Genomic DNA, 24,961 nt, shown 5'->3' on the forward strand with positions numbered 1-24,961 from the left:
TTGCTGGGCTTCCCGTTCCAATCCACTTGGGGCATGGAGGGGCATTCCTGAGCTGTAGTGCAATGAAAGAAAAAGACAGCCCCCGCTCTCCCCTGGACATTTATGGTATGAAAAGCGACAGGATTGCAGCAGGCCTTACGGGACACACACCATTGGAAAAGCAACAAGCACGCCCTCCCCAAAATGTCTGCAGCCACAAACAGTATTAAAAAGAGGATGGTGTATAATTACCCGATGCTATCATGAGCACAAATCATCACAAAGGCACAAGGAAAGGGACAACTGCAGGGGCCCTGAGATGCCATATCTATATCTTACTATGCAACAGGGCAGCCACTTTTGCAGACATACATGACTACTGCTGTTACTTCCAGTTCTGACCTATGCATGACAACTAAGGCTGCAATCTTTTAACGCACTTACCAGGAATGCGATGGGACTTACTGCTAAGTGAGCATGATTAGCATTCTACTGCATGTTTGTCGACGAGCAACTCTTTTAATTGTGACCTCCTCTCCATCCCTTCTTGGGACAGGACACCTGAAACGCTTGCTAAATTTAGATGGTGGCGATTCCTCAAACATCCTGCAGACTTGCGAAAATGACTGTATAGGCAGAGTGTATTTGTGTACGAGCGTGCCAAGCTAGTGACTCTTTGGGGATTCCAGGTTCTCTACTGATCAGTTCTGCAGTGTTCTCTGGGGTGTGTGTGAGGTTCTTCCAAGCTTGCAAAAAGTTCTCCTTACCTGCACTTTGCCTTCTTGCCCTCCTGCTACAGCAATGTGTTCCCCATAGACATCCAGCTCTATCCGTCTGGTCCAAGATGCTGCGATGGAGCCCATGTGTTCGTTGGTCACATGGATGGTGAAAGCAGGAAGCTGGCTGGGAGGGCCGCAGTACCTAGTGAGTGTGTACCTGCAGACGCCTCGATAATCAAATGCAACTCCGTCAAACGTGATATAGCGGAGGTAACCGAATGCCCACATGGTGCCGTATTTCACAGGGTGACAGCCCCGGATGCCGTCTATGGTTCTGCATCTCTCTAGAGGCCCACAGGTGTGGTCCCAACATTTCATGGGATGGCCGGGCTGCTTGCAGGAGCATTTCTTGCTGCAGGTGTCTGTCAGAATCACCTCTTCTCCCACCTGATAGCTGTGGCCATTCAGCCTGCAGCCACACTCTTCCAAGGGCACACAGACTCCAGACTTCAAAACATGGCCTTCTCTGCAGAAACAACCTGCCACACACGGCTTGGAGCACTGGGCAGAAGCATTGAGGTTGGTGCAATTGGCAGGGCAGGCTGTGCCACAGAAATCATAGTAAGTGTTGGCCGGGCAGGCAATTTCTAGGGTAAAAGAAAACAAATTATCCCAAAAGAAGAGGACATGACTGCCCTCGCTGCCACCAAACAAAGAGACAACCACAACGTTATTTTGCAACCCTGGTTGGCAACTTAAGTCAAAATAGATGCAAGGGACCTGTGATTTGGTCTTTCCTTCCTCCCCAAACATTTAAAGGCAGCCACAGAAGGTTTTGTGACTAAGCACTCGCCCACACTTATCAAAGCTGTTTTCCCTGTGAAAACCTGCTCTTTACAACTGAATCAGAGCAAATGACTATCCGTGGAAAACCCGAATTGCCATTTGCTCCGATTCAGCATTAAAGATTATGTTTTCTGGGGAAAGCAGCAAGGCAAAACAAAAACACTCAGACCCAGACCAGGAAAACACACATCTGTGCCTAGAAAGCACGGGCCAAAAGGTAAGTGTGTACGAGTCGTCATTTCAACTGATTTAATCCATTTTTTTCTTTTTTAATGATCTTTTTTTCTGCAAAAAGAAGACGAAAGAGGGAAAATAAGTAATTCAAGCCTCCCCTCCCTCTGCTGTGGGAACAGAACCTGACACGAGGGCAATTCTATTGGGGAGGGTGGTAACTAGTGAATTATTTGTCCCTTATCCCCCAGGTGAAATACCATGCCATAAATGTTAGTTCTACAGAGCAAAGCCTTTGAAATTAATGAACACGACTAACACCCATTAATGTAAGTGCTTTTACTCTGAGTAAAACTTAGCTGGATATTGTCCTAAACATTTAACTAAAGATGGCAGAAAGCTTTGCTGAATAGAAATTACTTGTGAGAGTAAATATTGTGCAGGAGGATCTTGTCTATTAGAAAGGGCATTTCTTCATAATACAGCACCGAGGACACAAACCTCTTCAGGCAAGCGGGCATACTTATACGATATCTTTATTGTCATTGTCCCATACAGAACAATGAAATTGAAAATCTACATAAAACATTCAAAAACCCCTAAAAACTCTGAAACCCCATTTTAAAATACAATATACTATAGAGACTCCTTATGCTGCGTTTAGAACCAGAATTGCATTTGTGTAGAAACCATTTCTCAGGCGGCTAGTCCTGGTCTTTATAACCCTACACCTTCTTCCAGAAGGCAGAAGCTGAAAGAGATCATTTCCAGGGTGCGTACTATCCTGCGCTATCTCTGCAACTTTCTTATGGCACCTGACAGCATAGATTTGATCCAAGGTGGGAAGAGTGCACCCAATTATTCTCTCTGCAGTCTTTACAACCCTGGGCAGCATTGTTTTTTTCCCTGGCAGTGCAGCTCCCAAACCACACACAGAGACCATAAGTTAATACACTCTCCACAGTACAATGGTAGAATGCCATCAACAGGTCCTTTGAGAGATTGTTTCCCCGGAGGATTCTCAGACAATATAACCTCTTCTGTGCCCTCTTCATCAGGTCTTTGCTGTTTTCTCCCCAGGTTAGGTCATCTCTCAACTCCATTCCCAGAAATCGAAACACCGAGACCTGTTCCATGCACTTCCCCTCAATAATAAGTGGCTGAATATTCAATTTACATTTCCTAAAGTCCACAATAATCTCTTTTGTTTTGAGTAAGTGCTTTGGGCACCAATCACAAAATGGCTTTCATGGGGAAGTGGCACCAAAAAAATGGCTGCTATAGGGGTGTGGTGTAACACAAATGCTGTAACCTTTTCTCATAGGGGAGAAAAAGAGATGGTGAGAGATGGAGGGGCTGTGTGTGTGTGTGTGTGTGTGTGTGTGTGTGTGAGAGAGAGAGAGAGAGAGAGAGAGAGAGAGAGAGAGAGACCGCTATGCAAGCCCGCAGTGCCGCAAACTCCACCTCTCATTTTTGATTTTTGCCAAAAATGGCTCTCACCCGCCCCTGAATGCTGGCATGCAGCCCCAAACAGATTACCCCTGTGGGAATGTGGCTCACAACAGAAAAGCTCCCCTGAACTAAAGACATAGAAATAAACGTGTGCACATTTGCACATTGTAAGTGGTGATGTCATAGATAGCTCAAGAGGAACCATGCTCACCACACTTAAGTTCTTTCCTCCAGTTTGGCACCTTCACTCCCAGCATCTCACACATCTCTTCATAAGCTTCTATGGCTCCACAGAGCATGAGATTGCCTGGTCCGAACCGGCAGAGGTCATAGATACAGGATTCATAATAAGAATCTGGATCCTCATGCCAGTGACATTCTGAGAAAGGCCCTGAGCGATCTCTTAGAATCCCACACATTTGCTCAAACTCTTGCTGCTTTACACAAGGCTCAAATCCTCCGGTGTCGTTTCTGCACCTGAAAGTGTGAGTAGCGGTTAACTGGAAATACTGTGCATTCAGAAATTCTGTACAAAACTCCATAGATCAACCCAAACAGGCAAGATTTAAGCCATGTTCAAGATTGGGCTCTGGTGAATCTCCAGAGGAGTTTTATGAAATCTCCCCAATTCCAAAACTTCCAAACAGGACAATATCCAGTAATGCCCAATCCTCTTCAAGTGCCTATTTTTGGCTAGGAAAAGAAGAGATTGACAGCCGTCACTTATACTAATAGCAAGTGGAAGTGATGAATTACCGTATTTTTTGCTCTATAAGATGCACCAGACCACAAGACGCACCTAGTTTTTGGAGGAGGAAAACAAGAAAAAAAAAAAATCTGAATCTCAGAAGCCAGAACAGCAAGAGGGATTGCTGTGCAGTGAAAGCAGCAATCCCTCTTGCTGTTCTGGCTTCTGGGATAGCTGTGCAGCCTGCATAAGACGCACACACATCTCCCCTTACTTTTTAGGACAGAAAAAGTGAGTCTTATAGAGCAAAAAATATTGTATATTGCTGTAGCCAAAACACAAAGGCCCAAAAAGGAGGCACCAGCATACTTAGTGGAACCTCAAGATTTACAGTAGTAGAAAAATTCTTAAGGCAGACAATCCAATGAGGACTAAGCATGTTTAGGGACCACATCATGCCTGTTGTGTGAGGAATGGAAAGGGGAATGGAGTATCCAATAAAGAGCATGACTGACTGGCACACTGAACAAGAGCACTCTGTTCTGCAAGGTTCCATTGCAGGTCCCCATCGTGAACACCAATTCTGAAATGGTGTGGACCATTCTCCCTGAAACCAATCAGAGAATGCTGTTTCTCAGCAGAGACAGATGCACATAAATTTAGTGGTCAGGCTGCTATGGAAACACGTTCATCATATTCATAAAAAGATGCCAAGCGCAAGGGAAAGCGCATATTTCTGTTTTGTAGCAGATTTGCATAGAGCTGATCGACTGGCCCGTTTATCAGTCATGAAGCCATCTCCAGACCCTTCCATGAAATAGTGTTTGTTTTTTTAAGCAAACAAGCAACAGAGTAGAATATATATATATATATAAAGCCATTAAAAAGCCAGACATTTTAAGTAGATAAGCAAGTGAACACCTATGACCAGCCCAAGACTAATTGCTGCTTGAGGCAAAGGATAATATGACACCTGATCCATGTTCAGAAACTGTCCAGGCTTAGGAAGCACAGGGAGGCCACGTGTCACACAGATCAGTCCTCCAACATTTCCCCATCACTTCCCACCCACCAACATCTGCTGCCTAATGGAAGGATCAGAGGACCAGTGGTGAGAAGGAAAACAAAGCAGACAGTCAGACTGGAAAATGGGGGATAACGGTTTGCATTTGATTCAGATGCAGGAATGCATGAGGAGCAAAGGCAGTTGAAGAGCATGTCCTGCAGCAAAGAAAGCCCTCATCAGCTCCTGTTTCCATGCATGTGTGAATGCACCAGCACCACCATAAATGGCAAAGGAAAGATGAAGGGTATAAACGTACTCTGAGGGGCTTCTGTCCGACATCCAAGCGTTGCCGAACTCCGCATCGTTCTTGGCTTTCTTGCCATCAGGCAAGACCTTATCATCCCTGCGGATGCTGTTGAAGTTCCCACACATCCCGTGCAGCTTTCCCCAGTATTCTGGGCCTACACGGACAAACAAAGCATGGCGGCCATTGTACTGGATCTCCAGATTGGGGGGCGCTCTCAAAGTCACCACGTTCCTCCTTTGTGTGATGTTGGCCAACTGCTTCAGCTCTGTTGGCAGGAGGGTCTGCTTCCCATCAACCTGAAAAGGGAACGGAATTGCAAGTGGGAACCAGGAAATAACTGTAGTGTCCAGAGGGGAAATTGTGGGTTACAACATCACAAAGCAACGCCCAAGGAGGACACACATGCCAGGCTGTTGAAACAGCCGCTGCTTACAATTGCTGGCACTGCTTCTTCCTAGACTTCTCCACCTCCACTCTGAGAACTGGGTGGTAAAAGTAGGCGGGCATCACAATGGTCCTCAGCAGCTATCAGGATTTGGAGGCAAATTCACAAGAATATAGGCAGATTCAAAAAGATCTAAAGAAAATGGGCCCTGGGAATTAACCCTCCACATATTTGAAGAGTATTATCACGTCCCTCTTCAGACTTCTCCTCTCCAGGCTAAGATGTGGGATGTAACATAAGCAGTCAAGTACAACACTTCCTGTTTGCCCAGAGTAGACACACAGGGGGATGTTACTCCAGTTCCAGGAGGACTTCCTGTCACACCTGGTCTGGAGCATCCTCCCCCTGCGTGTGACCAGGTAGGTGGGCGTGACCCCATGAGACCCCTGTAAAAGGGCCAGTCACACAGACATCTTCCCTTTACTCTTTTGTTGCTTTCTTCTGATACTGATCTATTTTGCTGTCTGCTGGCTCTGAGCCAGCAGCACATGGGCTCAAATCCCTACATAGGATGAACCCACTCTCTTTCTGTAACTACAAGCTAAAAGCCTGCTTTCAGCAAACCTACTGCGAACTGAATGTAGGTAAACTTCTTATCATTACTTTTAAAAGAAGAATGTTGTGTCTTTATTCTTTTTAAGAGGGGTAAAAGGGGAATTTACCAGGATCAAGCCCAATCTGGACAAGCCAGATTGCTTAAGTCGGGCATGGCCAAACTTGGCCCTCCAGCTGTTTTAGGACTACAACTCCTATCATACCTAGCTAACAAGACCAGTGGTCAGGGATGACGGGAATTGTAGTCCTAAAACATCTGGAGGGCCAAGTCTGGCCATGCCTGGCTTAAGTAAAGAGATTCAAATGAATTTACCTACTAGCTTCCTGCTATATACTGGGGAATGTACTCTGCTACTGACTCACTAGCGTGAGTGAGGAAGGATAATATTTAATCAATATATCCTCTCCTACTATCCACAACATTCTCACATAAGATACAGTGGTACCTCGGGTTACATACGCTTCAGGTTACATAGGCTTCAGGTTACACACTCTGCTAACCCAGAAATAGTGCTTCAGGTTAAGAACTTTGCTTCAGGATAAGAACAGAAATCGGGCTGGCGGTGCAGCGGCAGCAGGAGGTCCCATTAGCTAAAATGGTGCTTCAGGTTAAGAACAGTTTCAGGTTAAGAATGGGCCTCCAGAACGAATTAAGTACTTAACCTGAGGTACCACTGTAGTTCCTTCCACCTTTCCTCATAGGATGTGTTCCTTAAGAATGGTTTCTGGTTATGCTGCTCTATAATGTATATCTTCCAATCTGCTTGTGTTTGATTCCCACCCCGCGGCCTCTTCTCTGAGCCCAACAAGTTCTGCTCACCTCCACATCTTTGCCTTGTTCCAAAACAACATGAGAACGGAACTGCCTGGAGACAAGCCATATTTCCACTCGGTAAAGAAAGGACACCAGAGGACTCTGGAAATTCTTGTTAGCTGCCACCACCCGGAAGGAGAGGTCAGTAGAGGAGCCGTCAGTCTTTGAGATCTCATAGGCGCAAGTGCCCTGGAAATGCACCACAGCCCCGTCGAAAGTGAAGTAATGCGGATCCCCAGACACGGTGCAAGTGGCCAGCCGAGGCCTGCAGCCCAGCTTGCCATCCTTGAGGGCACACTGCTGTTTGTGGCTGCAGCTTGCTGGGACACAGCGGAAGGCGGAAGAAGCATCACAACTGCACCTTTGTGTGCAACCAGAGAGCCAGAGAAGGTCTCCGATCTGGTAGGGAAAGCAGCCATGAAGAGAGAAAGAATGGCCATTGTGAAAAGATCACGAATATATATATATATATATATGCAGGTTTTGGTGTCCTCGGGTGTCTTCCCGTGTAAAAGTTGGGGTGTCTAGGCGACATTTCGACGAGGTCTCACTCGTCATCTTCAGGCTGGTGCTTTCGGCTTCTTGTTACTGGAACAGAGCAGGATCTCAGTGTTTGAGTTCCTATAAATACTGTAGAGGGGGTGTGGTGTATAGCCTCCAATGTTCTGGGCACACTAGCCTGGGAACTTCCCTCTGCCCAGAACATTGGAGGCTATACACCACACCCCCTCTACAGTATTTATAGGAACTCAAACACTGAGATCCTGCTCTGTTCCAGTAACAAGAAGCCGAAAGCACCAGCCTGAAGATGACGAGTGAGACCTCGTCGAAACGTCGCCTAGACACCCCAACTTTTACACGGGAAGACACCCGAGGACACCAAAACCTGCATTCCTGTACCCGTGAAAATCTACGAAAGCAAATATATATATATATATATATATGCATATCTCTGAAATATGAAACTATATAAAGCAGCAAGAGCTCTGTCTTTGCAGAACAGACCTAGAGAAAATGGAAAGTAAATTAGAGGGCAGCCATATATAGTGGTCTCTGCTGGCCCTTTCCCAAGGCGCAAAGGAAAGGAAGAACATAGGAATCACCTCCTTTGTCACATCAGATGATTGTTCCTCTAGGCCATCATTTTATCTCCCGCTTGGACTACTGCAATGTGTTCTACATGGGGCTGCCTTTGAAGGTGACCCGGAAACTACAATTAATCCAGAATGCGGTAGCTAGCCTGGTGACTGGGAGCAGCCACCGAGACCATATAACACTGGTCCTGAAAGACCTACATTGGCTCCCAGTACATTTCCGAGCACAATTCGAAGTGTTGGTGCTGACCTTTAAAGCCCTAAATGGACTTGGCCCAGAATACCTGAAGGAGCATCTCCACCCCCATCATTCTGCCCAGACACTGAGGTCCAGCTCCAAGGGCCTTCTGGCGGGTTCCCTCCCTGCGAGAAGTGAGGTTACAAGGAACCAGGCAGAGGGCTTTCTTGGTAGTGGTTCCCGCCCTGTGGAACACCCTCCCATCAGATGTCAAGGAAATAAACAACTCTCTGACTTTTAGAAGACATCTGAAGACAGCCCTGTTTAGGGAAGTTTTTTTATGTCTGATGTTTTATCATGTTTTAAATATTTTGTTGGAAGCTGCCCAGATTGGCTGGGGAAACCGAGCCAGATGGGCCGGGTATAAATTTATTATTATTATTATTATTATTATTATTATTATTATTATTATTATTTTGTCTTCAATCAGTACGCAGCCAGAATCTCACAAGGGGGGAGTATGAGTGGCAGAGAAAAGCTGCACCTATGAGTATGTCCTGACACATCAGGACTTCCAAGACAAAGGCATTTGTTTGGAGGACAAAATAACAGAGCTCTCGCTTTGGGTGCATAACACTCCAGGCTCAATCTCAGTCTCCCCCAGTCAAAAAGATGTTGGGAAGCAGAGATGGAAAGCCTTCTTCCTCACCTTTTGGAGGGCTGCTATTGATAAAGAGAGCCTAGGGCAAAACTATGGGCTCGTCCACACTTCAGCTTGTCCTGCAATTTCTAAGCATGGGTCTGAGTGGTTTTCCTCTTGCCCCATTGCTTTCCCTGGGAAAACCTGAATTTGAACAAGCATCAATTAATGAATAATAATAATGAATAATACTAACAAGAAAATAATATAGCATGCATACGCTTGCTGCCTTAGGGTGCGTCTTGTGCTTTTAAGGATGCCACCAGGGATTCAAGCGCAAATTAGGTTTGCACAATTAAAGGGGATTAAAGTGCTCTGTCCCCCCTAGTGCAACAAATCCACTTTAAAAAGGAAATGAGTTTTGGCAGTTAGGAAAGAGATGAGGAAATGCATTGAAAAGCATGAGATGAATGGATGATTAATGGGAAGATGAGTATACACTCTGGAAGCAAATCAGGATGAGTGTTTATTTGTTGTAGAACCTCCCCACAAACAATTCAGGATAAATGCTCATGGTCTAAACACTTGCATAAGCTCATATTGGCTTTGAATCTAGCAGAGTAATCTTAATTCTCTATTTAAAAAACAACAACACAGCATTGCATGCCAGTATTTTTAAACGGTATTTTAACAGCATCAGGGAGGGTGAAATCTACTCACATTGTAGTACAACCCATTGTGTTTACATCCACATTGCTCAGGCTGAACACACTTGTCTCCATTCCACAAGTATCCATCATCACAGGTGCACCCTTCTGAGCACAGGGGGCTGCAGAGGTGTTTAAATGTGGAGCTCAAGCACAGATCTTGGCAAGGCGGCTTGCAGAGCTCATAGTGACTATTTGCTGGGCAATCTGCAGCTGAAAAGAAGAGGATAGACAAGGATGAGAAATGGTTTGTTTTTCTACCACCAAAATACAGTAACAGGGATTTTTCAAAACCTGGAGTGGTTGTTTATATTTTTCACTGTTTACAAAAGCCATTGCTCTCACCCATGCTTTTAGGACTCTTAAAGATGTATTATTATTGTGCCACCATCATTGTAATGCAGCATTTACATACAGTGACTGAGCTTATCAATTAAAAAATTGCCTTAGTGATTATTCTGACAGTGGTTTACTTACAAATTCTCCAATGGTCAGGTTCATGTGCTTTTCCATACATCAGTCAGAAGGTTGCACAGGCAGTAATATTATTATTATTATTATTATTATTATTATTATTATTATTATTATTATACCACCCTATACTTGCAGGTCTCAGGGCAGTTTACAGAATAAATATAAAACCACAAAATCCATAATCAAAACAACAAGTATAGTTTAGTTCCAAAGTGGTGAAAGTTCCTAAATGATTGGTATAGGAACTCAAGAGTGGCTGATGAGAGCCATGTGGTTTGAGCTTGGTTTGAGTTTTACAAGTAGACTGTGGAGGGATTCATTAGCTAGTTACTCCAAGGTGAAGGGAAGTGGACACAGCCAAGCCTGGCAGGACAGCTTACTCTATGGTAAGCCAGTGTGGTGTAGTGGTTAAGAGCGGTAGTCTCATAATCTGGGGAACTGGGTTCGTGTCCCCGCTCCTCCACATGCAGCTGCTGGGTGACCTTGGGCCAGTCACACTTCTTTGAAGTCTCTCAGCCCCACTCACCTCACAGAGTGTTTGTTGTGGGGGAGGAAGGGAAAGGAGAATGTTAGCCACTTTGAGACTCCTTAAAGGGAGTGAAAGGCGGGATATCAAATCCAAACTCTTCTTCTTCTTCTAACCTCTTCATGCATTAATTAGACATAAGCATGTTGGTTGTATGAGGCTGGTTATCCCACAGCAGACACCCCCAAACTCGGCCCTCCAGCTGTTTTGGGACTACAACTCCCACCATCACTAGCTAACAGGACCAGTGGTCAAGGATGATGGGAACTGTAGTTGGAGGGCCGAGTTTGGGGATGCCTGTCCCACAGTGACCTCATTTGGGCTACAACCCTGATCAGATCAGATTTGATCTGAATAGCTACAGTCCTGTTGACGCCTAGTACCTGAGGTAGCTAATGGAGGGAAGCAGTTTGTCCTTGGTACATGTTCACCTATTCTGCCGACCCTCACAGCATTGACTTTTAATGCTATTCCTCCCTCTCTTTGAGTACACTACAGCATAGTCAGCAGGGCACATATGGGATGCTTCCAAATCTGCACTAATTTGTTCCAGTTTCTTTTCCCTGCCCCAAAATTTAAGTTTACACTTAGAATCAGTAATGGAGGCCAGATGAGCCGTGAACCCCATTATGCTGTCCTCTGCTGCTTAGAATGCAAAGAACAATGCAGTAGTCACAGGAACAGAAAGCACATATGTTTAAGCAAACATGTCCTTGAGGACCTGTCAGAGAACTGCCATCAGAGCCAGAGGAGGAGGGAGGGCTCCAGAGGGATTCCGGAGAGCGTCCCAGGAGGGAGAGAGGCAGCCCATCTGCTGGGGAAGGAAATCAGCGTAGCACCAGTGGAGAAGGGGGGCAGATGGGGGAATCGGCGAGGAGGCTCCATGACTCCTCGCCGGAGACCAGCGGGGAGAGCACGGGTCCTCCGCTGCCCACACCCTCCCTGCACAGAAGACTTCCGCGCAGGGAGAGTAGGCGGAGACTAGGCGTCAAAGAGCTTCTTTGCTGGAAGAAGTTCAAGAAACGCCCACTGACGGATTCTGCCAGCGATTGAGACAGCCATGGATGAGTGGCTGTCCGGACAGAAAGAGTTCACCCAGGTGACTCAGCCAGGTGTGGCGACGACTTACGCACAAGCAACCCCTAGAAGCATTACAGGACCAATTGTAAGAGTCATGCATTGGGAAATGGAAGTTTGAGGGCTGCAATGGAAGTGGGCCAATGTGGACAGAGCCCCAAACTGTGGGATGTGCAAAGTATCACAAAATGGACCTACCACAGAAAAACTCTGTCCTCCAGGGCCGGAGGGTTACATTGGCTCTTTGGCAGGCCGCTGCATATGTCTGAATGGACCAGCACAAGACGTTGTTGTCCCCGGCGGAGATGTGCAGGTCAAAAATGCAATGCGTCAGATAAGGCTCTGGGTCAACTTGCAAGTGACAAGAGGCAAATGGCCCATCAGGATTCTGTATTATCCAGCACAGGGATATAGATTGGACGAGACTTCCCCGCCGACCAAATATAGGAGAAGAGGCGCCATGGGGAATGTCTGATGACCTCCAGTCTAGGGCAGCGTCCAAGGCATGCTTCACTGTAGATCCATTGCGTGTCTCCGAGTCGTCGTCAGCAACCCCATTGAAATTCCCACACAGCCCACATACCTGGCCTTGGTATTGAGGGGAAAGTGTGACAAAGACGCTGTGGGCCAGGTCATAGCTCACTGTTAGCCCAAAGTCTGTCTTTAAAACTGTGTAAAACCCATGCTGGTAAATGACAATTCCTTGGTTTTTCAAATGCACTGGAAGGATTGCGACCATACCATCAATCTGTGTGAGCAAAAGAAGAACATTGAACCTTTCTTCCCCGAAACCCATCACTCTAGAAAATGGCAGGCAGCTCTAGACGGTATTTCAATTTCCCACAGTGCATGTGGGAGACAGCAAGTATTAATTGCCAGAGGAAGTGAGGTCTATTTATTTACAGTCCAATCCCCCAATATCCACTTAGGAGTGAGCCACATTGAGTTCCATGGGGTCTGCTGCCAGGTAAATGTACAGGATTGCAGCAGAAGATGGGCTTTTTCAGGATGCCAATTTAAAACACATCTGTTGCTGTTTTAATGGTGCTCAATTTCACTGTGAGCTGAATTGTTTAGGTTGCATCTACCCTGACTTTATGTCAGCCACCTTGAGTTTCAGATGGTTGTAAACAGGCGGAAAATCAAAATCGTGATCATTAATTGTTTTAAATGTTGTAAGCCGCTGTGGGAAAATGCTGCATTTCAAACAGAGGCCAACACTCACTCACTCACTCACTCACTCACTCAATAAATAAATAAATAAATGCACTATTGAGCACATGGTGCTCTCCAGCTTTTGTATGGGACTACAGCTCCCATGCCTCCTGGAACTGATGGGAATTGTAGTCCTCTCCCCCCAAAAAACTGACATAAATATATATTTTTAACTGCCACTGTATCTGTACTGTCTCTGTTATACCCAATTGCAATTCAATGTATTCCTGTTGTGTTTTATGATTTCCCTGATATTGTAAGTGAGCCGGAACTGGTCTGTGACTGTAACAATAAAATTCATTCAACTGACAGAAAGCTGCTGTAATTGAGCGGTCAGCTGTTGTAACTTTGCATTTCATTTCTCTCTGATGGCACTGCTTACAATCCCCCACTATTATGCATGCCATACATCCAATGAAGGGGAAGCTTATGCCACAGTAAACATGCTAGTCTTGTAAGAGCGGTAAATACCTTTTACTTGTGGAATAGTAACATGTACGGATTTGTTTGCAAGGCTGGCTGATGACACTAAACAATCTTTTGTGGCACTAGGCTACTCTGCACCGATGGAATGTCAGCTGCACTCCATCTGCCCAGGTTTTGGGCGTGGTGAAGGAGGAAGGTTTAAGAGTTTAAAAATTTACAAAATAAAGAAAAGATAAGTAGGACAAGACTTAGTGGGTTCAATAGAGAAGAGACGAGCGTGAGATGTCAGCGACCCCTCATCTTTCTTAGGTGCCGGTGTGCACAGTTCAGTCATTAGACCTGTTTTATTATTACACTGCACTGGCTTATATGCAATACCCTGCTTCTGATTCTTTTAGTCGTAATTGGAATATAACAGCACTTAGTAAGCACCCTGACAATAAATAAGATGGAGAGACTCCATCAGGCAAGGCCTCTTTCCACCTGCCTTGCTCCACCCCCTGGCCCTGAGACTCCTCATAAGGAAGCTGTGCCTGGAGGAAGAACTGTGAGGGGGGAGACTTTGTCAGGCAAGGCCTCCTTCCACCTGCCTTGCCCCACCACCTTCTTGTCTCTGCTTCTCAATTTGTATTGTATTATTGTATGTACAGTAGTACCTCTGGTTGCGAACAGGATCCGTTCCATAGCCTCATTCACAACCTGAGCAGAATGCAACCTGCGTCTGTGCATGCTGCAATTTGCCGCTTCTGCGCATGACATCATTTTGAGTGCCTGCGCATGCACGAGTGGCAAAACCTGGAAGTAACCCTTTCCTGTACTTCCAGGTCACCGCGAGACACAACCTGAAAAGATTTAACCCGAAGCGTCTTTAACCCCGAGGTATGACTGTACTGTGGCTTGCCATTGTTTTATTGATTATAGTTTAGAAATTATTAATTGTAACTGTTGAGTGGATTTCTGTTTAACTTTTATATGTTATTATTATTTAATACTATTCTAATGATTGTTGAATGTTACTTTTTTGATGTAGGTTGCCTATTTTAAAGTTATGTTTTATTATCACATTTTTGTATTGCATCAGATTGTTATAAGATGCACATCTTTTGTTTCTTCAGCTTGTAAACCACCTTGAGTATTGTAAGATAGAAAGACGGTATACAAATTAAAAATGATGATGGTGGTGATAAATTAGCCAAGCTGTGAATACGTAAGAATGTTCTTACCTTGACTCTGCCCCTGTGTCCGCTCTGCAGATGTATCTGGGTGTGGTTCACCAGCACAAACACCTCTGATGCTGCAGATAATGGGCTGCTGGACTGCTTCTCGTTCTTCAGTTCAACTTTGAAAGCTGGTAAAGGCTTGGACACCCCACACAGTTCAGCCAAGACGTATGTGGAGGTGCCCTGAAATCTATAATGCCACCCATCAAAAGTGACGTAGTGGGAAAACCCAGAAACCAGACAAATACCATCCAACAATGGATGACACCCATACACCCCCTTCTGGGTACCGCAGAATTGTCCAGGTCCACACAGGGACTCAACAGCAACGACTGCATAGGTAGGTCCATTACACTGATACATCTTTTGGCAGTTTTCTCCTTTCTGGAAGAATGTTTCCCCTTTCAGGTAATACTGTCCCTTGTAGAAGCAGCCACACTGCTCCAGAGGCACACACTCGATGCCACTCAGCACCAACCCTGCATTGCACTGGCATCCTTCGACACATGCGGACCAGCTGCAGTTCTTGGGCATAGCCAGTTCAGCACAAGAGGCAGGGCAGGGAGAACCACAGAGTACATAATGGCTATTTGATGGGCAGGTAAAGTCTGGAAAATAAAAACATCACACAGAATATTCATTTATTTCTAGCTAAGACTGAGCCTTTGCACACACTCCCAGGCATCCATTTCACTCCCACTGCTAGTTTGGGAAGTGGACTAAACACAGGTAAAAGGTCAAGGAAGGTAAAGGACCCCTGGAGTGTTAAGTCCAGTCAAAGGCAACTATGGGATTGCGGCGCTAATCTCGCTGTCAGGCTGAGGGAGCTGGTGTTTCTCCACAGACAGCTTTCCGGGTCATGTGGCCAGCATGACTAAACAGCTTCTGGCGCAATGGGACACTGTGATGGAAACCAGAGCACACAGAAACGCTGTTTAGCTTCCCACCACAGTGGTACCTATTTATCTACTTGCACTGGTGTGCTTTCGAACTGCTAGGTTGGCAGGAGCTGGGACAGAGCAACAGGAGCTCACCCCGACATGGGGATTTGGACCGCGATGTTCTGATTGCCAAATCCAAGAGGCTCAGTGGTTTAGACCACAGCGCCACCACAACATTAGCCACAACCTATGTCTTTCCTGTATCCATCTGGTTGTTTATTTATGAACTTCAGAATTCTACAATTCCTTCAACATCAAACTTAGCTGGTACCATGCTTGCACAGCAGTTCAAAAGGAAAAAAAACAGCAGTTTTCCTAGTCCAGAGATCTGCTGCTCATTCTATAGCAATAAAACACTTGCTTTAAGTTTCTCCTCCATCCTAACGCCTTCCGTCTCTCCCTCACCCCATCACTCTCTGCATACCCCAAATGGGGCTTCTGTTCCATGTGAACTGGGGACCTGAACCAGAATGTTCCTGGACAGAGGATACAACACTTTGGTGTAGGTCTCCGCTTGTAATGCCTGGATGGCACAGGAGATAAAGGCCCACCTTGCTTGTAAAACCTTTTCCCATTATTGTTTTGTCTCTAGAAGGTCCTTCTGAGGACAAACACAATGAACCTGCAAGTTGCACTTTGCAATTAGAAAATTAAAAAGCCCTGTCTCAGAAAACATGTTTTCCAGGCCTTCTGCTTTCTGTGATACTCTGTGAAAATTAAATAAAACTGTCTGACTGCTTGCTTTTATCCCAAAAGGCTTGCTTGGGTTGGGAAGACAAAAAGAAATTATATTCTCTGACATAGCCAAATGTTACAGAAATACTCAGTGCTTTTTTAGCTTTTCAGAAAGTCGCCAAGTCAGATTTCAGTGTCAAAGAACAATATCAGGTCATGCTGCATATACAGGTATGCACTGTGTGCTAAAATAATTAAAATTCTGTCCCCCCAAAATGTGACTAGATGGAACCAACATACATTTTTTCCCTATTTTGCACAAATCATCCTGCATTTTAAAATTATTTTGCTTTATTTATTTATGGTTCAGCTAGTCACGGCAAAAGCCATACACATTTCTAAACACCATCCTTTGACCTCTTGGATCTGTTACTTAGCAATTTCCTCTGATGTGATTTCAGTATCACCCACAGACTTTGAAAGCACCCCTTTCTCAGCCATGAGCTCTAGGAGCTTCCTTTAAAGAATAATAATAAAAAAATAATAGGAAGCTGAGTCTACGCTGAATCCTGTGCCCAATGGAGCCCACACATTTCCTTCAATCCTGCAGAAAAATAAGAGTCTTGTACCCTAAATATATTTTTCTCTACTGAAAAATTGCCTACCACATCCAGCAATCTCTCTCCACGGCTGAATGTTGATGCCTCGAGCTTGGCACTGCTGGGAATAACTCTGCAGCAACTCGCAGAGAGTCTTGCGGCTGTTTGTGCTTGCGCACATGTCCTTCACACAGTTTTCCAAGTGGAGCCGAGCATCTTCTGGGCTGTTACAGTGTTTAAACGGCCCGTTCACGTCGCTTATAATTCCGCAGCGGTCCTTCGATCTGAACCTGGCTACTTCAGTCTCACTGCATGCAGACAGAGCCCCAACTGCTCTACAGTAGAACGGAGAGCTTGCATGCATCCAGCTGTTTCCAAATGCATGAGCATTCTTTACCAGAGTACCATTGGGGGTCCTGAAGTCATCAAGACGGTTCCCATTGAAATCTCCACCGAGGCCACAAAGGGAGCCAGAATAAGTCTCAGGAAGAGAAACAGACACGTAGAAAACCCAGTCGTAGGAGAAAGAGAGGCCAAAATCAGTCTCAACGATGACGAAGCGGCCAGAGACACTGCAATAGGCGTTGAGTTTCCCTGATGCGAGGGTGACAGGCAGGTTCATCAGGTACCCATTTACCTAGGACAAAAATGGGGGTGCGAACATTCTGTGACATGTGTATGTCAAGGCCAAGGGTTTAAGCTTGCCAGCAATGCATTTGTTATTTATTTATTAACAACATTTAAAAAGGTTGCCGAATAACAGGAATTCTCTGGGCAGTTCTCAATTTCTTTTTTTAAAAAGGTATAACCAAACCATAAAAATACAAATAGTGCGTTAAATTAGGTGGCAGGGAAACAGAGACTTCTAGATTAGCCTCGTTGAATGAAGGTGGTACCCAGGACAATCATGAATAGGCATTAAGTCTTTTTATAGTTTATCAGTGACAAAGCCTGCATTTTATGCTAACTTGCGCTTTAAGCAGTCTTCATTTTCAAGCTGGAATTTTTATGTCAATATCATAGTGCCCATACCATAATACTGTTATACGAATCTTTGGTGTGACCACATTGGGAATTCTGTTTACAGTTCTGGTTGCCTCAGCTCAGAAAGGATATTGAAGGGTTGGGAAAGGTTCAGAAGCAGGCAACCAAAATGGTCAAGGGGGCGGAGAGACTCTCCTGTGAGCAAAGGCTGCAGTATTTGAGACTTCCCAGTTTGGAGAAAAAGCTTGTTAGAGGTGGCATGACAGAAGCTTCTGAAACTGTATAGTCATACCTTGGTTGTTGAACGCCTTGGTACTGGGATGTTTTGGCTCCCGAACGCCGCAAACCTGGAAGTGAGTGTTCCAGTTTATGAACGTTTTTTGGAAGCCAAACATCTGATGTGGCTTCTGCGGCTTCCAATTGAGTGCAGGAAGCTCCTGCAGCCAATCGGAAGCCACACCTTGGTTTTTGAACCATTCCAGGAGTCGAACAGACTCCCAGAACGGATTAAGTTCCACAGCCAAAGTACAGCTGTATATTGTGTAGAAGGCAGATAAAAATAAGTTCTCTCTCTCTCATAACACAAATTTGTAGGCATCCAATAATGTTGAAAGATTTGGTGCAGACCCAAACTGATAGCCATCATATTATCTTGTCAAAGCAAATCCCAAAGCTTTATCTATGTGCCTTGTGAAGAATACTTACTTTTTGCCTGTCTTGAATGTCCCAGGTTCTAGTCTGATGAGCCCTTTGCATCCTACATTTGGGGCAGAAAGGGACCCAGAGAAGCAAGGGATAACACAGCAAAGCCATACCTGTATTTTGTCTTCCTGTCCTGCTTCTATAATAATTTGCTCCCCATAGATATCGAGCTCCAACTGCTTCACTGTCGTCATCGCAAGGGAGGCCTTGTGTGTATTCAGCACTTTGATCGTGAAACCCGGAAGCTTTCCTGGGGGCCCACAGTAGGTAGTCAGGATGTATTTGCAGGCACCTCGGAAACCATAAATGTGATTATCATATGTGATGTAGCGAGAATGGCTGTATATCCACATGGTGCCGTTTTTCATGGGGTAACAGCCCCGTTTTTCATCCACAACTTTGCATATTTCCAGAGGCCCACAGGCATGTTCCTGGCATTCCATGTGGCGTGCAGGCTGCTTGCAGGAACATTTCTTGCTGCAAGTGTCCGTCAGGATCACTTCCTCTCCCAGCTGGTAATAGCGGCCATCTAGCATGCAGCCACACATCCTCCTGGGTACGCACACCCCGGAGTGAAGAACATAGCCTTCTCGGCAGAAGCAGCCTGCCACACAGGGCTTTGTGCAACTGGAGGGTGCATTGAGGTTGGTGCAAGTGGCTGGGCAGGCCGGGCCGCAGAAATCATAATACTGGTTGAACGGACAGGTAAAACCTGTGGGGGAGAAAAACGTGAAATGCTTTGGAAGCCGTTCATGCTCAGACTTAGCATATCAAGGCAAAGTCCTAGTAAGGTCTCTCTTTTTTTGCATTTGTATTGGTCAAACATTTTGGTGCACAGAGGGCCTTCTGGCAGTTCCCTCGCTACAAGAAGCCAAGTTACAGGGAACCAGGCAGAGGGCCTTCTCGGTAGTGGCGCCCGCCCTGTGGAACGCCCTCCCACCAGATGTCAAAGAGAAAAATAACTACCAAACTTTTAGAAGACATCTGAAGGCAGCCCTGTTTAGGGAAGCTTTTAATGTTTAATAGGTTATTGTATTTTAGTGTTTCGTTGGAAGCCGCCCAGAGTGGCTGGGGAAACCCAGCCAGATGGGTGGGGTATTATTATTATTATTATTATTATTATTATTATTATTATTATTATTATTATTATCACGGTTCCTACAGGAGGCAAAGGTAAATTATGTTTGAGAGGTTAGCCATAAGACATTTGCCTTATCCAAATTCCACCAGCCCCAGTCAGCATGGCCAATAGTCCCAGAGATATTGTGGGCTGATCTTAATTCTGAGACTCTCAGCAGCTTTGACAGAGATGTCAAGAATATTACATTGATACACATATTGCATGCATGTTAGGAGCATATTATTGTCCTATAGACACACAGCTATTAGCAATGATTATTCTACCCCTCTTTTCTATTTAGTGCACACACAGAATGGTTGAATCTCTATGTAGGAGAGAACCTGCTTGGGGTCCTTATGACTCATAGCAGTAGCACCAGGAACAACCTAGAAACCATCTTGTACTGTCTACAGGAGGATATACAATGGGGTGCCCTCCAGATGTGGCCTCTCCTTCCTTGGAGGTTTTTAAGCACAGGTTCGATGGCCACCTGTCATGGATGCTTTAGCTGAGATTTCTGCACAGCAGAGGATTGGACTAGGGGACCCTCATGGTCCCTTTCAACTCTATGTTTCTATGTTGTTGGACTACAACTCCCTGACTGGATACTGCCAGGGGGACGGGGGCATCAGGCAGGCCCCCAGCTGGCTCCAGACAATCACCAGTCTCCCGTGGAACAGCATCAGTCAAGTCAGTGACATGAGCCTCAGATACGATTAGAGACCCGTGCACGCTCTGTCAGCAGAGTGTGTAAATCACCTCACAGCGAAGAGGCGGACAGAGAGATGTGCAAGCAAAAATGTACAGCATTTATTCAACATAGTTCAGGAACAAAGGAAAACATGTCTGCATGCCTTCGTGTCCAGCAAAACAGCAGTATAGCAAAAGCAACATTCAACGGAAGTTCCTAGCAGACCGTGCTGGACGTAAACAGGCATGTGATGCACAACAGTCATGCCTGAATCTTTTAAGGTGGAATAGAGCTATATCCTAACACTCCCATCACCACCAACCACTGGTGATGCTAGCTGGGGCTGACAGGAGCTGGAGTCCAACGACATCTAGATGGAACCACATAGGCTATCCTGCTGCTTAGTGACAACTGTATGGTGACTGGCAGGATTTTAGACAGAAAGCTTTCCCAGCTCCAGCTGGAGGAGATGGGGCTTTCTGCATGTGGAGCATATGCTCCACAATGACTGAGCCTTCCCCCAGCAAAAACTGATGGCAGTCTTGAACCAGAGGTTCTTGCAAGGGGTCCAGGCATCTTAGTGGGGAAGCTCTCAGGCAGAAGTAGTTATTGGTCTAATGTGCCAGCACTTCAACATATAAGCAAATACCCCTTTTTGCTTACTGCATCCAATCTCCCAACGCCAGTTTGTCACCTTCACACCAATAATGGTGCACATCTCATCATAGGCTTCAATAGCTCCGCATAGCATGCGGTTGGCCTGTCCGTACTGGCAGAGGTCATAAACACAGGACTCATAATAAGGGTCGGGGCTTCTGTGCCAATGGCACTCAGAGAAGGGCCCAGGATCGCTGATCAGGATAGCACACTTGCGCTCAAACACATGTTGTTTGGGACATGGATGAAGAAGCCCAGTGTCGTTCTGACACCTAAAAGAATCATGGGAAGAACAAGGCTGGATGCAGGCACATCAAAGAAGCGTTTCAGTCTAAAGCGTTGTACATTCAAACAGGGAAAACAGGTAGAGAAAAACGGTACTCCATGTTGCCATCTGGTGGCACAATGTTATATCGCATAAACAACGCATATAAATCACTTTTTCTTTACCAGACTAGCTGAGTCCCAAGAATTGCGGCAAGACTGAAGGAGAACCAGCTGTTTATTAATTGAAATATTTTGCACCACTCTGGTTAAAATGCTAACTCAAAGGTGGTTTATAATGTATGTTACACTGTATATCCATGTGAAACAATCAGGAAAACCGGTTAAATTAATCTCATCATTTAAAATGATGATGAATCACAATCATATCAAAAAGTTCTTCTGAACAAAAATTTGCTTGCCCTTGCTAAATATGACGGATACTCTGAAAATGTTTGAAATTTACTCTCTTGCCAAATTCTGCCATTTCACATTTTGTATAATCCACATTATAATGTGATTTTGAAAAACAAGCAGCAAAACAAAACAAAATTTAACATGTAATAACTTCAAATCTGACCAGATGTATTGGGTGGTTTTTTTTTTAAAAAAAGGAAATCATAAAATAGGAAATGTCATAAGCGGCCTACTTGTCAAATGCAAAATGTATGTCATCCCCTAAATACTTTCAAATATCAAAACATCCTCTGGTTGCCATTGGGGCATGGAGGAACCACAACTGGGAGCTGGATGGTAGCTCACCAGAGTGTTTCTTGTTCTTCTCTCTTCTCCTTAGGGGAAGACAAAACGTCAACAGCCTCTCTAGCGGCAATTGGAAAGAGAGAGGAGTGCCTTGTGGGAGAACTGCTTTTCTTCCATCACCTCTGCTGATAAGGTTGGGCAGTTGTGCTTCCCTAAGAAAGGGTTTCATGCAAGACTGACTCAAGATTTTTTGCTGCCTGAGGCAAAAAATAAAATTAAAAAATGGCTCCCCCACAATTCCATGTACAGAATCTCAGTGGACTTGTGGTTGAATCTTACTTAAACACACAGCATCTGAGGCCAGCAGGCTATTTTACAAGGTGTGGGGCAGGTTGTGTGACACACCACGGCATCTGCTGTCTAAGCTGGCTGATTCAACTCTGCCTTATGGCAGAACCAGCCCTGTTTGCATGCAATATAGGTCACAGGAGAACAGAGCAGGTTCCATTTTAGCTCTGGGGGGAAGAGAATACTCCTACCACTTGGGGCTGGTGTTTGATATCCAGGCATTCCCAAACTCTGCATCACTCAGATCTTTCTCTCCACTGAGCAGGACTTTATCATCAGTGGCATCACCGTTGAAATTTCCACATATTCCGCACAGCTGATGCTGGTACTCTGGGCCCACACGGATGAACAAACTGCTGGCCCCATTGAACTGGATCTCTAAGTTGGCTTTCGTTCTTATGACCACCATGTGCCTCAGTCTGAAGATCAGAGCAATGGATCCAACATGGGCTGGCAACTGGGTCCTTCTGCCATTAACCTGTATATTAAAAGGGGCAGGGGAAGAAAAGCAGTTTCTGTGGTGCTAGCTTTTTTTTCCTGTTAGCTGTGTTGCTAACAGTAAGGTGGTGGGGGTCTTGAACCAGGGCAGTAAATAAACAGTTAACTTGTGATATATCAGTGGTTCAGTGCTCAGACTTCGGTCTGGTAATCTGACATTTCGTCACTAAAGAGCTTAGTCATCAAGCTTTGTAGTAAATAATATACAAGAAAAGACAGTATGTAAACGACTTAAAGCAGGGATACCGTATATCTGTTTCCATCTGTGCGTTTCCATCGGGAGGAGCATAGAAAGAGGACAATGTCCTTCAGTTTGATAAACCTCCTGTTTAATAGAATTTCCAAAATCTTTTTTGGAAAGAGAAGAAATGAGCACTGAACCACTGATATATTACAAGAGAACTCTTTATATACTGCGTTTGCTATTGTTTAAGATAAAACCTATTTGGGAAAGAAACTACTTCTGCCATTTTTATGGATGCTTATTGCTTGTTTACAGATAGTTGCCTTGTGTCAATATTATCTTGTGTTGATTGCAGTAGTCATTGTATTACCACCCTGTTCATTGTTTTCTTGCCTGGTAACTAGCCATGTTCAACAGAGGGTAGCTCAGTAGGCACTGCCACACCAACCTGGGTCTGCCCTCAGCCACCCCCCCCCCCAGCTGCCTACCTTAGTTACAAGAAGACAATGCCAGCCAACCACCTCTGCTTTGGTCTCAGCTTTGCTCCGGCAGCACAGTAGAAAGGAGGGCTGGGGCCAAACTAGCATTAGTTGGTGTGATGTTAACATATGAGAGTGCTGGAGGTGAAATAGTTAAACAGGTTACCCAATCGGAACCTGGGGGGTGGAGTCAGAGGGACTATAAAATCAGCTGGGGGGGGCGGGGCGGAGGGGAGAGTTTGTTGGAAGTTGGGTGGTTGGTTGGAGTGGGAGTGAATTGGGATAGAGTCTGTGGGGAGGTTGAGTTAGTGTAGTGAAATAAGCTGAGTCAGGAACAGTTAGGGGCTAGGAAGACAAGCAAATCAGAGAGGTGGTTTAGTGAGTGAGAGCAGGTAGCGGAAGTTATAGGTCTGGATAGGCACCCGATGAATGTAATTGACTGATACTGTTTATGAAACCACACACTTGTTAAACTGCAATAAATAAACAGAGGTTTATGTTCCAATTTAAACCTAACTGGACTCAGTATTATACCAGGTAGGGCCTGGGTGGTGGCAGCGAGAAATAAAGTGGTGGCACAGGGATCAATAGACGGTGAAATGTCCGGGGACCCTGTGTGATCACCACAGTTGGTTCCCCCTATCTTTCATTCTAACTCTGCCTACCATTGTCCAGCCACCCTACCAGTTGCAATGGGCTCCAGCTGCCACTGGCCACACACCCTCCAGTTCCAAATCATACACCAGGTCCATGGCCCTGCTGACTAAATCAGTGCAAGCTCACAGGCCTGATAACAGTGAGCATCCCGCCTCAACTCACATGGGCAGCTTTGCCTCGCTCTAGGACGATGTGGAAACTCGAGTGGCTGGTGAGGAGCCAGATTTCTACTCGGTAAACAAAGGATACGCTGGGTTTCCAGAAATGCCTGTTGGCAGCCATAACCCGGAAGGAGAAATCCCGGGAAGAGTTGCAAGTGTAAGAGACCTCGTAGTCACAGCTGCCCTGGAAGTGCACCACCGCACCGTCAAAGGTGAAGTAGTGAGGGTCTCCCGTCACAACGCAGGTGGTCAGGAAACTCCGGCAGCCCCACTGTCCGTCCCTCAGGGCGCACTGCTGGCCCCGGCTACATTTAGCTGAGAAACAACGGAAATTGCCCTGGGGGTCACAGATGCATTTTTTAGCACAGCCGGGCAGCCAGATATGGCCTCTAACCTGCATGAGGAAGACAAAGGGATATGGCCATCATATAGTATAACTCCTTCAATGTACCCACAGCTGGCCCAATACATTTTCCTGCCTTAGGCAAAGGTGGCAGGGTAGTAACTTAGGTAATATTAGGAAGTGGCCTTAAAGCAGAAGAGACTCATTTAGCAGCCCTCTACGATCTCAGGCCCAGGTGTTGCTCACAACCCGCTGCCTGGTCCCTTCCATACGGAAAGCAAGGGCTCCACTCCTGATCTATAACCCCTCCCAAATTACGCACTATTCAGGAAGCTTTTATTGTTTTATGTTTTGCCATGTTCCTTTATATTTTGTTGGAAGTGGCTGCCCAGAATGGCTGGGGCAAACCAGTCAGAT

General features: G+C 45.5%; 1 protein-coding gene across 1 annotated transcript; it reads right to left on the reverse strand.

Annotated features, from left to right (window-relative positions):
- Positions 1 to 54: 54 nt before the first annotated feature.
- Positions 55 to 24,601, reverse strand: LOC309347207 (IgGFc-binding protein-like; the record flags this gene model as incomplete). Its single annotated transcript, XM_081871547.1, has 9 exons — positions 55 to 1,345; positions 3,379 to 3,644; positions 5,178 to 5,464; positions 6,989 to 7,302; positions 16,821 to 17,391; positions 18,554 to 19,152; positions 20,915 to 21,180; positions 22,414 to 22,700; positions 24,203 to 24,601. 9 exons carry the CDS (start codon positions 24,599 to 24,601, stop codon positions 681 to 683), a joined length of 3,654 nt encoding a protein of 1,217 aa, XP_081727673.1. The 3' UTR covers positions 55 to 680.
- Between the last annotated feature and the right edge of the window lie 360 nt (positions 24,602 to 24,961).

This window comes from Podarcis erhardii, assembly GCF_964252035.2.
Source record: "Podarcis erhardii genome assembly, chromosome: 7".
Taxonomy (NCBI): Eukaryota; Metazoa; Chordata; class Lepidosauria; order Squamata; family Lacertidae; genus Podarcis; species Podarcis erhardii.